Below are 13006 nucleotides of genomic sequence, written 5' to 3' on the forward strand. Positions count from 1 at the left end.
TATGAGACACACAGTACAATAGACTTGTAAAGTTACAAGTTTAACAAGAACAATTCCTTATCAATGAAAGTTCGTGGCCGTATTACATACATATCCTATCTACAGTAACACCTCACGATCACAAAGCTACAACACATGTATATGAACATATTTAAACTTGTTGACACACAGCCACACAGTCACACATATTGTATCATTGAATATTGACACATAATCTCATTATGCACGAAGTATATACAACCACACCACACCCGTAATAGAATAACAATTTTAGCTCTCTCAATACCATCCTTAACATTGCTCTATTATGGGAGCCATAGAGTAATGCGTTGATTCAAGCACCATTTTGTCCCACTTAAGTAAGCCATTAAGCAATGATAAGGATAATCAAGGATTCTTACAAAAGTATTCTTAAATATTAAGTTTATATCCTTAATTACGGAATACAATATGATCCAAATGGATATGCACATTTTTTTTTTCTATTAAAATTTTGAGTAAAGTATAATTATTTGGTCCAAATAATCCACTGTCCTAGTCAAATCGTTGAAAAACTAAATAATAAAGAAATAAAAAAGCGAGGAAAAAATAAATAAATAAATAAAGTATTGGAAAAGGAGTGCATCAACAACCAACCCCATGGGACCTGTGTGTGATGAATTTAGGAATGAATTGCCAAAACAAAAAATATAAAAAAGCTGGGAATGAAAATTATTTATCATCTTTAATTTGTAAAATCCCCAAATATTTGTGGTAAAATCCCAAAATTAGATCTAAAAACTACACTGAAGTGAGAGAAAGTTGTATCTTGGAGGAGAGAGAAAACAGAAAGAAGAGAGAAAAAGTCTCTGCAAAGAGCTTTGACTCTCTTCCATGGCGGATTCACACCTGCAATTTCCCATCATTTTCAATTAATTTTTTTCTGGGTATTTTTTTATTACTTTTATCTCAAATATTTTCAATAAGTAAAGATTAAATCTTTTTTCTTTTTATCCTTTTTTCTCCTGGTTCTTGTTGGTTAAACATTAACCATTTATTTAGTCCTCTTTTCTATCTCCTCAATCAAGCAACCCACTTTTTTTTTTAGTTTCCCCCCCCAAATCTTGGGAAATTTCCCCAAAAATACCCAAATCTGAAATTTGTGACTTACCCAATTGATTATTCCACATAATCTGAACTGGGTATTTCTCAAATCTTGAAAAAGTTAGGTTTTTGATTGATGGGTAATTGCTGTGGTTCCCCAAATGGGGTTAAAACTAGCAAGAAGAACAAACCAAACCCATTTGCAGCTGATTATTCAGTGAATCAAAGATCTGAGGTAAACACAAAGCTTTATGTTTTGAAAGATCCTACAGGGCGTGACATCCACGCGCGTTATGAGCTAGGGAGAGAGCTTGGTAGAGGTGAGTTTGGGATAACTTATTTGGCAACTGATTTAGACAATGGTGAGAAATATGCCTGCAAATCAATACTCAAGAAGAAGCTTAGAACTTCTGTTGATGTTGATGATGTGAGAAGAGAGGTTGAAATTATGAAGCAATTACCTAAACATAATAATATTGTTACTTTAAAGGATAGTTATGAAGATGATAATGCTGTTCATATTGTTATGGAATTGTGTGAGGGTGGTGAGCTTTTTGATAGGATTGTTGCTAGAGGTCATTACACTGAAAGGGCTGCTGCTCTTGTTACCAAGACCATTGTTGAGGTTGTTCAGGTATAATTTCTAATCCTGGAACCCATTTCTTTATTTGGGATTTTGTGTTTGCTTTAAATTTGCATACAGTTTGTTTGCAGCCCATTTCTTTATTTGGGATTTTGTGTTTGCTTTAAATTTGCATACAGTTTGTTTGCAGTTCATTTCTTTATTTGGGGTTTTATATTTGCTTTAAATTTGCATACAGTTTGTTTGCAACCTTTTTTGTTGATCTTGTTAGTTTTGTGATGTTGGTTTTTAGTTTATGAATCCCCTTTTTGTAGCTTACCATGTCCGAGTGTTGAGTATCTGACATACTTGAGGTGAAATGAAAAGTCAGACTAACAAATCGATTCGGTGTAGTGCTCTATCATTCAATGAGGGGGGTTATGAACTTTGTGGTTTGTGTTGATTTGTTGTTATTGCAATTCATGAAGTTGGTTGTGATTTCTTTCAATGTAGTTTAGGTATAGAGAGATGCTAATGTGCATATTCTTGACCATGTTATCCATTTCATCATAATTTCATTTTTTTGATATGAGATTTTGTTGGGGTTATGGCAGATGTGTCATACCCATGGAGTGATGCATAGGGATTTGAAGCCAGAGAACTTTCTATTTGCCAACAAGAAGGAAAACTCTGCTTTAAAGGCCATTGATTTCGGATTGTCGGTAACTTTTAAGCAGGGTAATTGCCACTAAGCTAGCATTATTTTGATTGTTTTCATTTTGTTTCTTTTATGTTGTGCTATTAGCCTATTACATTGAACGCATTGTGTTTATTGATCTCTAATTACTGCCAAGATTGTACTTAAAAGGGTTGATTGTTTTCATTTTGTTTCTTTTATGTCATGCTATTACATTGAAGGCATTGTGTTATTGATCTCTAATTACTGTCAAGATTGTACTTAAAAGGGTTTCATTGACAGGTGAGAAATTTTCTGAGATAGTGGGCAGTCCTTACTACATGGCTCCCGAGGTTCTAAAACGTCACTATGGTCCAGAGATTGATGTTTGGAGTGCTGGAGTTATTCTTTATATCTTGCTGTGTGGTGTTCCCCCTTTCTGGGCAGGTATGCGCTATCTATTTCCTGTGCTTCAGATTATGATTCCATGATAACTTTGTTGTAACCCGAGTTTGTCTCAAACAATAAAATACTCGTAGGGTCCGTTTGGTAGCCGGCCATAAATGATGTCAATGAGAATGAATTTGTAAGGAAAATCAATATTCATTCCCATGGTAATGCTGTTCACTCAAAATTTTCATTATGTCTTTTTCTTTGTAAATTTTCATTACCACCTATTATCATTTGGGTAGTGGTATTAGGTGGGAATGCAAATTTATTGAGACAAAATTTCATTACCATGGACATCATTATGCTATTTTCTTGTCAAATACACTTAGATTTATTCCCATTCCCACCTCTTATTAGTTATTACCGGCTACCAAACGGGCCGGTAGAAGATTGTTTTTGGTGGTGTCAATCATAATTATTTTAGTCAAGTTATTAGTTGAATGGTTTGGAAAAGTTATAGTTTACATGGGACTGCATATAGCGTGCCCATTTTTCATGATTTTGAGGGTTCATAATGCCATAATATGTGTCCCTTTTGAACTTGCTAACAAGTACTATGCATTTTACACAGAAACTGAACAAGGTGTTGCACAAGCTATTATCCGCTCAGTTGTCGACTTTAAAAGAGATCCTTGGCCAAAAGTGTCAGATAATGCAAAAGATCTAGTAAAAAAGATGCTTGATCCTGATCCAAAAACCCGGCTTACTGCCCAAGAAGTACTTGGTAATTCATCTTTTGCTTCAACTGATTGTATCATTTCTTAATCATGATGTAATAGTTTCTTACTTACTTGGGAACTCTCTTATGAAAAATGCAGAACATCCTTGGTTACAGAATATCAAGAAAGCTCCAAACGTATCCCTTGGTGAAACTGTGAAAGCTAGATTAAAGCAGTTTTCTGTGATGAACAAACTCAAGAAAAAGGCTCTGAAGGTAAAGAACACTACAAAAATAATGACTTTATAGAGACTAGTAATTTCGTCTCTAATTAGTCCAAATCCGTCTCAAAATGATGATTAAAGACGGATTTGAGACAAAAATGATGATTTGAGACGGATTTGAGACGGACTTTTGGCAAATCCAGTACAAATTTGAGACAAACATTTTGGAACTCCGTATACAATTCCATCTCTATTTTTATTTAGAGACAAATTTTTACAATCCTTCTCAAGTTTGAGATGCTTATAGTATCTGTCTCAAAATACGTCTCTAATAATGCCTAATTTTTGTAGTGGAACCACAACCTCATGTGCTGGTGTTGTTACCTTCTGCTTTAAATGGTAAACTAGATTAATTTAAATTTGCCTGATAACAGGTGATTGCTGAGCATTTGTCAACGGAAGAAGTGGCGGGTATAAAGGAGGCATTTGATGCTATGGATACTGGAAAGGCAGGCAAGATCAACTTGGAGCAATTAAGAGTTGGATTGCAGAAGCTAGGACATCATATTCCTGATGCAGACCTTCAAATTTTGATGGATGCTGTAAGAGTTTATCATCTTCATATCCCAAATTTCATCTTAAACTTCATTTGTGCCTTTAGCTTCTATATACTGGTTATATGTTATCCTATCTTAGCTAGCGCCATATCCTCGGTTTAGGCCTTCCCCAAATGGTTGATTATTTTGGCGTTTGATTTATACGTGGGGGATTAAGCTGAAATGAGTTGGATAACCTGCTTTGTTGCAAGTAATTGTTGGCTCTTTCTACTATTATGCAAGTTTTTGAATTGAAAGCTTCTACCTCTTGTAAAGCTCCATAAGAAAATAAATTGTCTTTCTTGTCCTAAAATTTCTTTTGGTTGCAATCTTGTCCTAAAACTTCTAGTGATTGCAAATCTTGTCCTAGAACTTCTAGTGAGTGTCCTAAAACTTATAGTGATTGCAAATCTTGTCCTAAAACTTCTAGTGATTGCCTTTGAGGTAATAGAAGGTTGAAGACACTCTTAGTAATACGATCTTATCCTAAAGTTTGTGGATAGATAATTGCTAAAACAATCGAAAAAGAAGGAAAGGTGGAAGTTCTGCTTAGTAGACTTCAGGGAAAGTAACTTGTGGTAGTAGAAGGTTAAAGACACTTTTAGTGATACCATTGCATTATCATTACATTTTACCAAAGGATTCACGGCACGTTTGCTAGCCGGTAATAAATAGTGAGAATGAAAATAAATTCAAGTGTAATTTGGCAAGAAAATAGCATCATGATGTCCATGGTAGTGAAGTTTTGTTTCAAACTTGGTGTTTTTCTTAATTAATTTGCATTCTCACCTAATACCACTCTCCAAATGGTAATGGGTGGCAATGAAAATTTATAAAGAAAAAGACGTGATTTTGATTGAACTAGCATTACCATGGGAATGAATATTGATTTTCTTTACAAATTTACATACAAATTCATTCCCATTGACACATTTTATGGCCGGCTACCAAACGCGCCGTCATTGGTTAAGACTATAGGATTGTTGTACTTACATACAGTTTCAGTCATTAATCAGTCAAATATGCATAATATTGTCATCCAATTTGTGTGTAAGAAAGCCGTGTTCGGTGTTCCATTATGATTAGTATGTTTTCTGATACAAAGAAAACATCAAAGTATGTACATGAAGCATTTTGTCTCTACTCTTCTACAAAGTTTCACCTGTTGATGGAAGTGTCTTTTTCTCATAACAACCAGAAGAATCTAAATATGGTTGGTGGTTGCAGGCTGATGTTGACGGGAATGGAACGTTGAATTACGGGGAATTTGTTGCCGTTTCTGTTCACATAAGGAAAATGGCAAATGATGAGCACCTACATAGAGCATTCTCATTCTTTGACAAAAATAAAACTGGATTCATAGAGGTCGATGAGTTGAGGGATGCATTGAATGACGATTGTGATGTTGTTTCCAATAATACAGAAGAAGTTATCAATGCCATCATGCATGATGTCGACACTGATAAGGTATAAATTCATACCATACACATTTATATGCTTTATGATTTTTCTTTGAGTTTTAGGCTTAATTCTTTTCACCCAATATATGATGATCTTACCATTTGAAATTACCTTGGACTTATTTACCGTTTTCACGACAGTTTTCTGATTTTATTATAGTCTGAAAAAACTTGGGTAGTACTTATTTGAACTTATTTTCGTAAGGTGGAAATAATAGTCTAGTATGTTATCTGAAAGATATCCAGGGATAACTTGCAAATTCTAATTGAGTGGGGATATTTACTATTCCGTTCTTATTTAGTTGACACATATCTTCAGTCATGTTTGTTGATGCATAATTTTTATCATTAATATCTTTATTCGTGTAAAGAAAAAATTATAAAAAGTTGATATTTTGGAACTATTTATAAAGACGATCTTAACGAGATTGAACATGACTATATGTTTCCCGATAAAATCACGAGTCTTAAGATTTTATTGCTACCCACCTTCAGTAGGAGGGTAACATGACTATATTTTACCTTACGCATAACTGCATAAGTAACAACATCCGGTCAAAGAGGCATGATGTCCATACGAATAACGTATCTCAATTCTGATTCTTGTTATGTTTAATTCTGAAGGATGGACGCATAAGCTACGATGAATTCTCCTCAATGATGAAAGCCGGAACAGATTGGAGAAAGGCGTCTAGACAATATTCTCGAGAGAGATTTAACAGCTTGAGCTTAAAGTTGATGAGAGACGGTTCGTTGATTGCAAACGAGGTTAAATGAAAGATTAATTTAAGAAGATTATGATTCTAGCTATTCCTTCTTTCTTTTTCTTTTTTTTCTCGTTTTTTTCGGAAATTTACTCAGCTAATCAGAGATTAATTCAGAGTGATTTCCAAAGATGAATTTTTTTGTGCCTGCTTCACACGGAGACTTCTACGGAAAAATGGGTCGAGTTCCCGTGTGCATAGCCGTGTAATGTTGCTAATGTATGCCCTTCTAGGTGGTGGTACGTGTTTTCCGTTTTCGTTTCCGGGTTTTCGTTTCTTCGGAGTTGTCGGTTCGGTAGTTGTAATAGTGAACAAAAGAAAAGTAGTGATTAGGGAGATTAAAGTAGGGATTAAGAATGCTATTTGTGGTGTACATAAGTTGGAATTTTTAAGATTCCTTCATATTCAGAGAAATGATTCTGTCTACTAAGAAAGTTTCCCATTTTGTTTGTTAGGTGAAGTACAATTATTCTATAGTAATACTAATAGTCTAATTAATTGACTAATCTGATCTTTGACAAGATCATGAATTTCAAATTTAGCTTTTCTCATTGTATCATTTTTCTTATTTTGGGGGCCAAGACTTGTTTATTTACTGTTTGAAGGAAAGGGGTTGGCTACTTGGCACCGAATTGCTGATTACCAACCAAAATGTCGTGATTTCGCGGCAAAAGGGCATGTGGATCTTCAATTCTTAAGATTTGGGGGAGTGATTTTAGCATGGTTGTAGTGCGCCCCATTTGGGCTCGGGTAGAGCCCACAGGCCATAGCCTAAATGGGTCTAGTCCACGTCAGGCCCACTATGCATCGTGCCGTGCCATTCCAAAAAGTTCAAAACATGACCATGATAGAGAACCGTCGTGCATAAGTCCAAATTTACTAAATTTAGCATGCTTTGTCGTGCCGAATCATGCTTTGTCGTGTCGGTCCGAGTGATGCTTTTTCAAAAAAAACATGCGGCTCAGGCCTGGTTCCAAGCCGTATTTTTTTCATGCCTGTGCTGGGCCGGATTTTTTTCATGCTGGGTCAAGCCTCGGGCTAGCCCGACCCACAACCATCTTTAACTGTGACAACACAAAAAAAATGCGCTCTATGGTTCATAGAGGTGTGCTAAAATCAACAAAATGGTATATCAAAATCAGTTTCCATTAACTTGCTGCCATAAGAATTTAGAAACAACTACTGTTTCAATGAGTTTCCATTAAGATGGTTGTGGGGCAGCCCGGTCAGGCGTCGGGCTGTAGCCCAAACAGGTCCGATCCACGTCGGGCCCACTATGCATCTTGCCGTGCTAGGCTGAAAAGCTTAAAACAGGGCCCAAGCTCAAGGGCCGTCGTGTCTAAGTCTAAATTTACTAAAGTTAGCATACTTTGTCATGCCGCGTCGAGTCTTGTCATGCCTTTTCCAAAAAATGCAGCCCAAGCCACGACTTCGTGCCCGTGCCGAGCCGTACTTCTTTCATGCCGTGTCGGGCCAGACTTTTTTTCATGCCGGGTCGGGCCCATAATCTTTAACTGTGACAAAGTAACACAAAAAAAACTGCGCTCTACTTTCATAGAGGTGCTAAAATCAACAAAATGGTATGTCAAAATCAGTTTCCATTGACTGGCTGCCATTAGAATTCAGAAACAACTACTGTTTCAATTAAGTGATGAACTTGATAACCGATCGTTTTTTTCCGACATTTGAAGGCCATTCGGGGTGGAATCCAGCCCGGGTTAGCGAGCAATCACGGTACAAATGAGCTGAAGGAAGAGCAGAAGAGGGGAGGGGGAGTTTTGTATTAGTGGCATAGTAATACTATCTACCTTTTTGTTGTCCATCTAAATTGTGACCTAAAAAACATTTGGTAATGGTTCCTAATCTTCTTCCTCGGCCTCATTCTCGGCAATGTTGAAGTACCTCAACTCGTATACGTTACGTTCCTTGTTGGAAGCAATGACGCGTAGCCAATCCCTCACATTGTGCTTCTTCAAGTATTTCTTTGTCAAGTACTTCAAGTACCTAAAATAATTCAAAACCAGATGATCATCAGAGTGCAACTTCATCAATAATACAAGCATATCAAATTTGAAAATATTACTCCGTACAAGTTTAGGGTCTTGTTTTCAGAAAACCAAATCGGATTCATTTATCTCATTTGAAGAAAACTCTAACTTCAAAATAGGAGAGTAGAACACAACAGGTGATGGAATCAGATCACTGAGATTTTTAAAGGTATTACTAACAAGAGCACTGAACAGTGGAGACATAACAAAACACAACGATTTAGGCACACGGTGTATTAGGTAGAGCTGGCAATGGGTTGGGTTGGGTCAGGAATCAGGAGGACCCATTTATAAACAGGTTGAAATTTTCACCCACCCATAATAAACAATCAACACTAGAAAACCTCTTGCAAGTCCCATTATAACATAACAGAATGGTAGATTCAACGAGGAAACCGGCAAAGATTACTTGTGACAGCAATTATGTAGAGTGTACAAACCAGATATGCCCAAGAAAAAGGTACAAGTGGTTACACAGAAAAATAAGTTCAATTGCCATTGTACATTTCCTAGATCTTAAATAACAATCACTCTGCCGAATTCATTGCATTGAAAACATTACAAGCAAAGACGTCAAACCATTCACAAGAGAATACAACCATCATATGGATAACGAACTTTCAAGTCCTCAACCCAAATACAAGCAGGAAAAACAACTTAAACACAAACCGAAAATACACATTGACCACTTTAAGACACATGGGAAGGGAATTGGAGGGAAATTTTGGAAGGAAAATGGAAGTACGCTCTTCCTGAGTCTTCCCTACCCTGCCCTCCCCCTCCCCTCCAGTTCCTTTCTCAAATGCAAATCAAACAAAGTGTAACAATCATTTCAGCCCAATGCCACCTAGCTATCTCCAAGAGATTTTTTTGTAGTAAATCATAGAATTTGATAGAAAACACAGAGATAACAACGTGAAGAGTTAACAGAGAATCACACTAACATATGCAGAAATCACCCAAATAAATGACAATGAATTTAAGGGTAACTAGCTTTTGAGCCCGTTCAATGAACGGGCACTTACGTATTGGTTATTAAGCCGTCTTTTAAAGTGCTAATTTTATTGAGGGTTTGCGATTTTAGTGCGAATATTGGAAAAAAATATTTATGTATGAAAGATGGAGGTGACACTTGTCATATAATAATCAATAAGATGGATATAACACTTGTCATATTATAATCAATGGTTATCCTTTTTAAATACTAGGTATAGATTCCTCATGGTAACCCCCTCCTAGTATTGACTTTTCTCAATGCTATACAGTTCTTAACTATGATGTAGAGTCAGAGACATTGTTTTTATTTTGACATGATTCCAATTATATAAAACACTTGACAAGTCTAAGTCAAACAAAGAACAGGTGCATCTTAGAAAACATAAATAATGTGATTTAATAAAGGCTAAATGAAGTGGTTTGTTCGAGGCCACAATCGAAATGAGTAGTTCGAAAGGCACGGATAATCACAATGTTTCATATTGCCAACCTTCAATGCAAGATTTTCATCATTCTCAATCTAATGACCTCGCTCTGCAAATTGGCAGTTTTCAACCACAACAAAAAACATCCATAAAGATGAAATTGCAAATTTAGTGTAGAGAAACAGAAAATGTAGTGACTTGTTCGAGGCCATAATCAACACAAACAGAATTCGAAAGGCACGGAGAATCACCCAATATTTTTATTGCCAACCTTCAATGCAAGATTGCATTATTCTAAAGTTAATGACCTTGCTCTGCAAATTGGCTAGTTCAAACTACAAATAATGAACACAAATTTAGGGTAAACAAACAGATAAAATGTAGTGACTTGTTCGAGGCCATAATCAACACGAACAAAGTTCGAAAGGCACGGAGAATCACCCAATATTTTTATTGCCAACCTTCAATGCAAGATTGCATTATTCTTAAATTAATGACCTTGCTCTGCAAATTGGCTATTTAAACCCACGACTAATGAATACGTAGTACAAATTTAGGGTAAACAAAATAAAATAAAATAAAATGTGGTGACTTGTTCGAGGCCGTAATCAACACAAATAGAGTTTGAAAGGCACGGAGAATCACCCTATATTTTATGTTGCCAACCTTCAATGCAAGGTTTCATCATCTGATAGGATGACCTTGCTCTGCAAATTGGCATTTTACAACCACGTGAGCATACGTTTATTCCACACAAAATCCAAACTCCGAATATAGCTCTAGAATTACACTAAGCATTATTTTCACGAAAACTTTATGACTGCAACCGATCCTGATTGACTATGACAAACATCTATTACCTTGGTAAATTTATCTGCATATTGACATCTTTCACATTACACTCAACACTTAGTAACCCCAGGCTAGAGCCAAGAATCTATACATTTTTCTATAAACACAAAGAACACAAGTAATCAATAATGAAGAGAACATCACCCAAATAATGACAATTAATTTAAGGTTAATTCCTCAAGGTATCCCCTCCTAGTATTGACTTTTCTCAACACAGTTCTTAACTAGATTGAACTGCATGCTAATTAGATGTTAGCAAATGTTAAATATTTGATGTGTTATGATTACTAAGCATATGAAAGACTACCCTACGGCCTACACGGCTACGCTTATTTTTAGATCTTCTCATCTTCACTCCCTCTTTTTTCTCTCCCTTGTTTTAACTGTCAGTAATTTTTTCCAAAAGCATTGGTCCCCTGAAATACAAGATGGGTGTGTTTCATCTTCATAAATAAAACGCCACTTTCTCATGAATTTGAACTTCTCTAACCTCGTTACACCTACATCTAATCCCATTTTCAAGCAACCCCAACTTATGTTTACATATTTTCACTTGCTCAATAAGGTCTTATAGCTTGCATTTCAACTGGGACATTTGAGTAAATTGAATATGAAATTATGAACAGATAGGTAAAGAACTTTTCAGATTATAGCCAGTTTTTAAAATAGGAAATTCCATAAATATCCTCACAAACATCTGACTTCAACTTCTTTTTTGATGGCTAAACACTCTATTCGATTTTTATTATTGGACCATCCAACACAAAACAAGCGCACATGCTTTAGGTGCACCCGAGTGTATATTAGATGCTCCCGAGAGCAAGTGTGAAGGAATTAGATCAGCTAGATCAAGCAGCCTATATAGCTTCTTTGGCTATATTAGATGCTCTGTTGATCCTACATGAAACCTAAATAGGAAAATCATACTCCGTATACGGCAAGCCTGGCAATAATAAATTACAAGCAGCTGCATGATCCTATACAATAGCTCCCTACAATTGGATATTTATGCCTCAATTTTCCTGTTGTTATATGCAACTTCCAACTTCACAAACCTATCAGACTATCAAAATAATCCATTTTTCTGGAGCATATGAGAAGTAATCAGCTGAGAGTGAACCACACAATCCCTAAAAAACCGGCATTGATCAGCAACCCTGAATCTAATACTCATACTTTCTAGAAAAGCATAAACACATAATCCCTAAATCTAATCATTTCAACAAAAACCTAAAATCTTAAAAACTTAAAATACCAATCATCAATTTCACAACAAATCATCCCACCATTGATCAGAAACACTAAATTCGGCATTGATCAGAAACCCTAAATCTAACAATGGTAAGAAGGCATACACACATAACCCCTAAATCTAATCATTTCAACAAAACCCTAAAATCTTAAATCCTTATAATACCAATCATCAATTTCACAACAAATCATCCCACCACTACACATTTAACAAAAAGAAATTAAATAAATAAAAAATGATGAATAAAAGAATGAAACCTCTTGGAGAAGTTGCTGTCAGAATTAACAGTGATCTTGTTCTTCTCACGAGTAACAGTGACGGAATCACCAAGAGCACCAGCCTTACCGCCAACCTTAATCCGTTCCTGAAGAAACTTCTCAAGTGAAGCAATGTCCATAATTTTGTCTTCAACAGGCTTCGCACAATCAATGGTGAATGAAGCTCCCTTCTTCTTTCCCTTGGCACCTCCTGCTGCTGCTCCTCGACTCATTTTTTCGTCTTCCTCTTTGATCTGCAACAACAAATTCACGAAAATGGAGTTATTAGTGAAGCTCAAAAAGGTGCATTAATGGCGGAGATGGATGAGAATGGAGGGGAGAGAGTACCGGGAGGGTGGAAGTGGTGTGAGCTGAGTGCGGAGAAACTGAGAGAAATTGGAGATAGATAATAGGGTTTAGGGTTTAAAGTTTTTAACTTTTAAGTGACGGGATTGAAATATAATACATGTATTTTTATTAAATTCTAAATACATTTTTATATTTATAAAATATTGTTAGTGAATTGTAAATTTTAAATTAAATTTACTTAAATGTATTTAATTTAATTAGAAATATTTATAAGGAGAAAAATATTTTAAAAATAAATTAGGTGAGTTACGCAATTTTATTTTATAATAGAAGTCATGCTTTTTAATTTTGAAACAAAGTACACTCTTGTCTTTTCCATCATTAAACAAAATCT

The 13006-nt window shown here is 35.7% G+C and overlaps 2 protein-coding genes and 4 non-coding genes across 6 annotated transcripts; 1 reads left to right on the plus strand and 5 right to left on the minus strand.

Moving 5' to 3' along the window:
• The first annotated feature begins 473 nt into the window (after nt 1-473).
• LOC110801389 (calcium-dependent protein kinase 7) lies at nt 474-6907 on the plus strand. The gene is made up of 8 exons (XM_022006743.2): nt 474-1717; nt 2260-2383; nt 2625-2768; nt 3343-3495; nt 3590-3705; nt 4088-4255; nt 5477-5716; nt 6334-6907. The coding sequence occupies exons 1-8, from the start codon at nt 1220-1222 to the stop codon at nt 6484-6486; spliced, it is 1596 nt and encodes a 531-aa protein (XP_021862435.1). The 5' UTR covers nt 474-1219; the 3' UTR covers nt 6487-6907.
• Nucleotides 6908-8056: 1149 nt separating this feature from the next.
• On the minus strand, nt 8057-12766 carry LOC110801380 (60S ribosomal protein L22-3). The gene is made up of 3 exons (XM_022006733.2): nt 12652-12766; nt 12304-12557; nt 8057-8477 (listed from the first exon to the last, which is right to left on the minus strand). The coding sequence occupies exons 2-3, from the start codon at nt 12534-12536 to the stop codon at nt 8333-8335; spliced, it is 378 nt and encodes a 125-aa protein (XP_021862425.1). The 5' UTR covers nt 12537-12557; nt 12652-12766; the 3' UTR covers nt 8057-8332.
• Nucleotides 9927-10052, minus strand: LOC130460498 (small nucleolar RNA snoR86). The gene has a single exon (XR_008920355.1). It is a non-coding gene; the product is annotated as a small nucleolar RNA snoR86 (small nucleolar RNA).
• On the minus strand, nt 10130-10257 carry LOC130460493 (small nucleolar RNA snoR86). Its single transcript, XR_008920350.1, has one exon. It is a non-coding gene; the product is annotated as a small nucleolar RNA snoR86 (small nucleolar RNA).
• LOC130460491 (small nucleolar RNA snoR86) lies at nt 10320-10447 on the minus strand. The gene has a single exon (XR_008920348.1). It is a non-coding gene; the product is annotated as a small nucleolar RNA snoR86 (small nucleolar RNA).
• On the minus strand, nt 10524-10650 carry LOC130460492 (small nucleolar RNA snoR86). The gene has a single exon (XR_008920349.1). It is a non-coding gene; the product is annotated as a small nucleolar RNA snoR86 (small nucleolar RNA).
• Nucleotides 12767-13006: the final 240 nt, after the last annotated feature.

The sequence above is a fragment of the Spinacia oleracea genome, chromosome 4, assembly GCF_020520425.1.
Source record: "Spinacia oleracea cultivar Varoflay chromosome 4, BTI_SOV_V1, whole genome shotgun sequence".
NCBI lineage: Eukaryota > Viridiplantae > Streptophyta > Magnoliopsida > Caryophyllales > Amaranthaceae > Spinacia > Spinacia oleracea.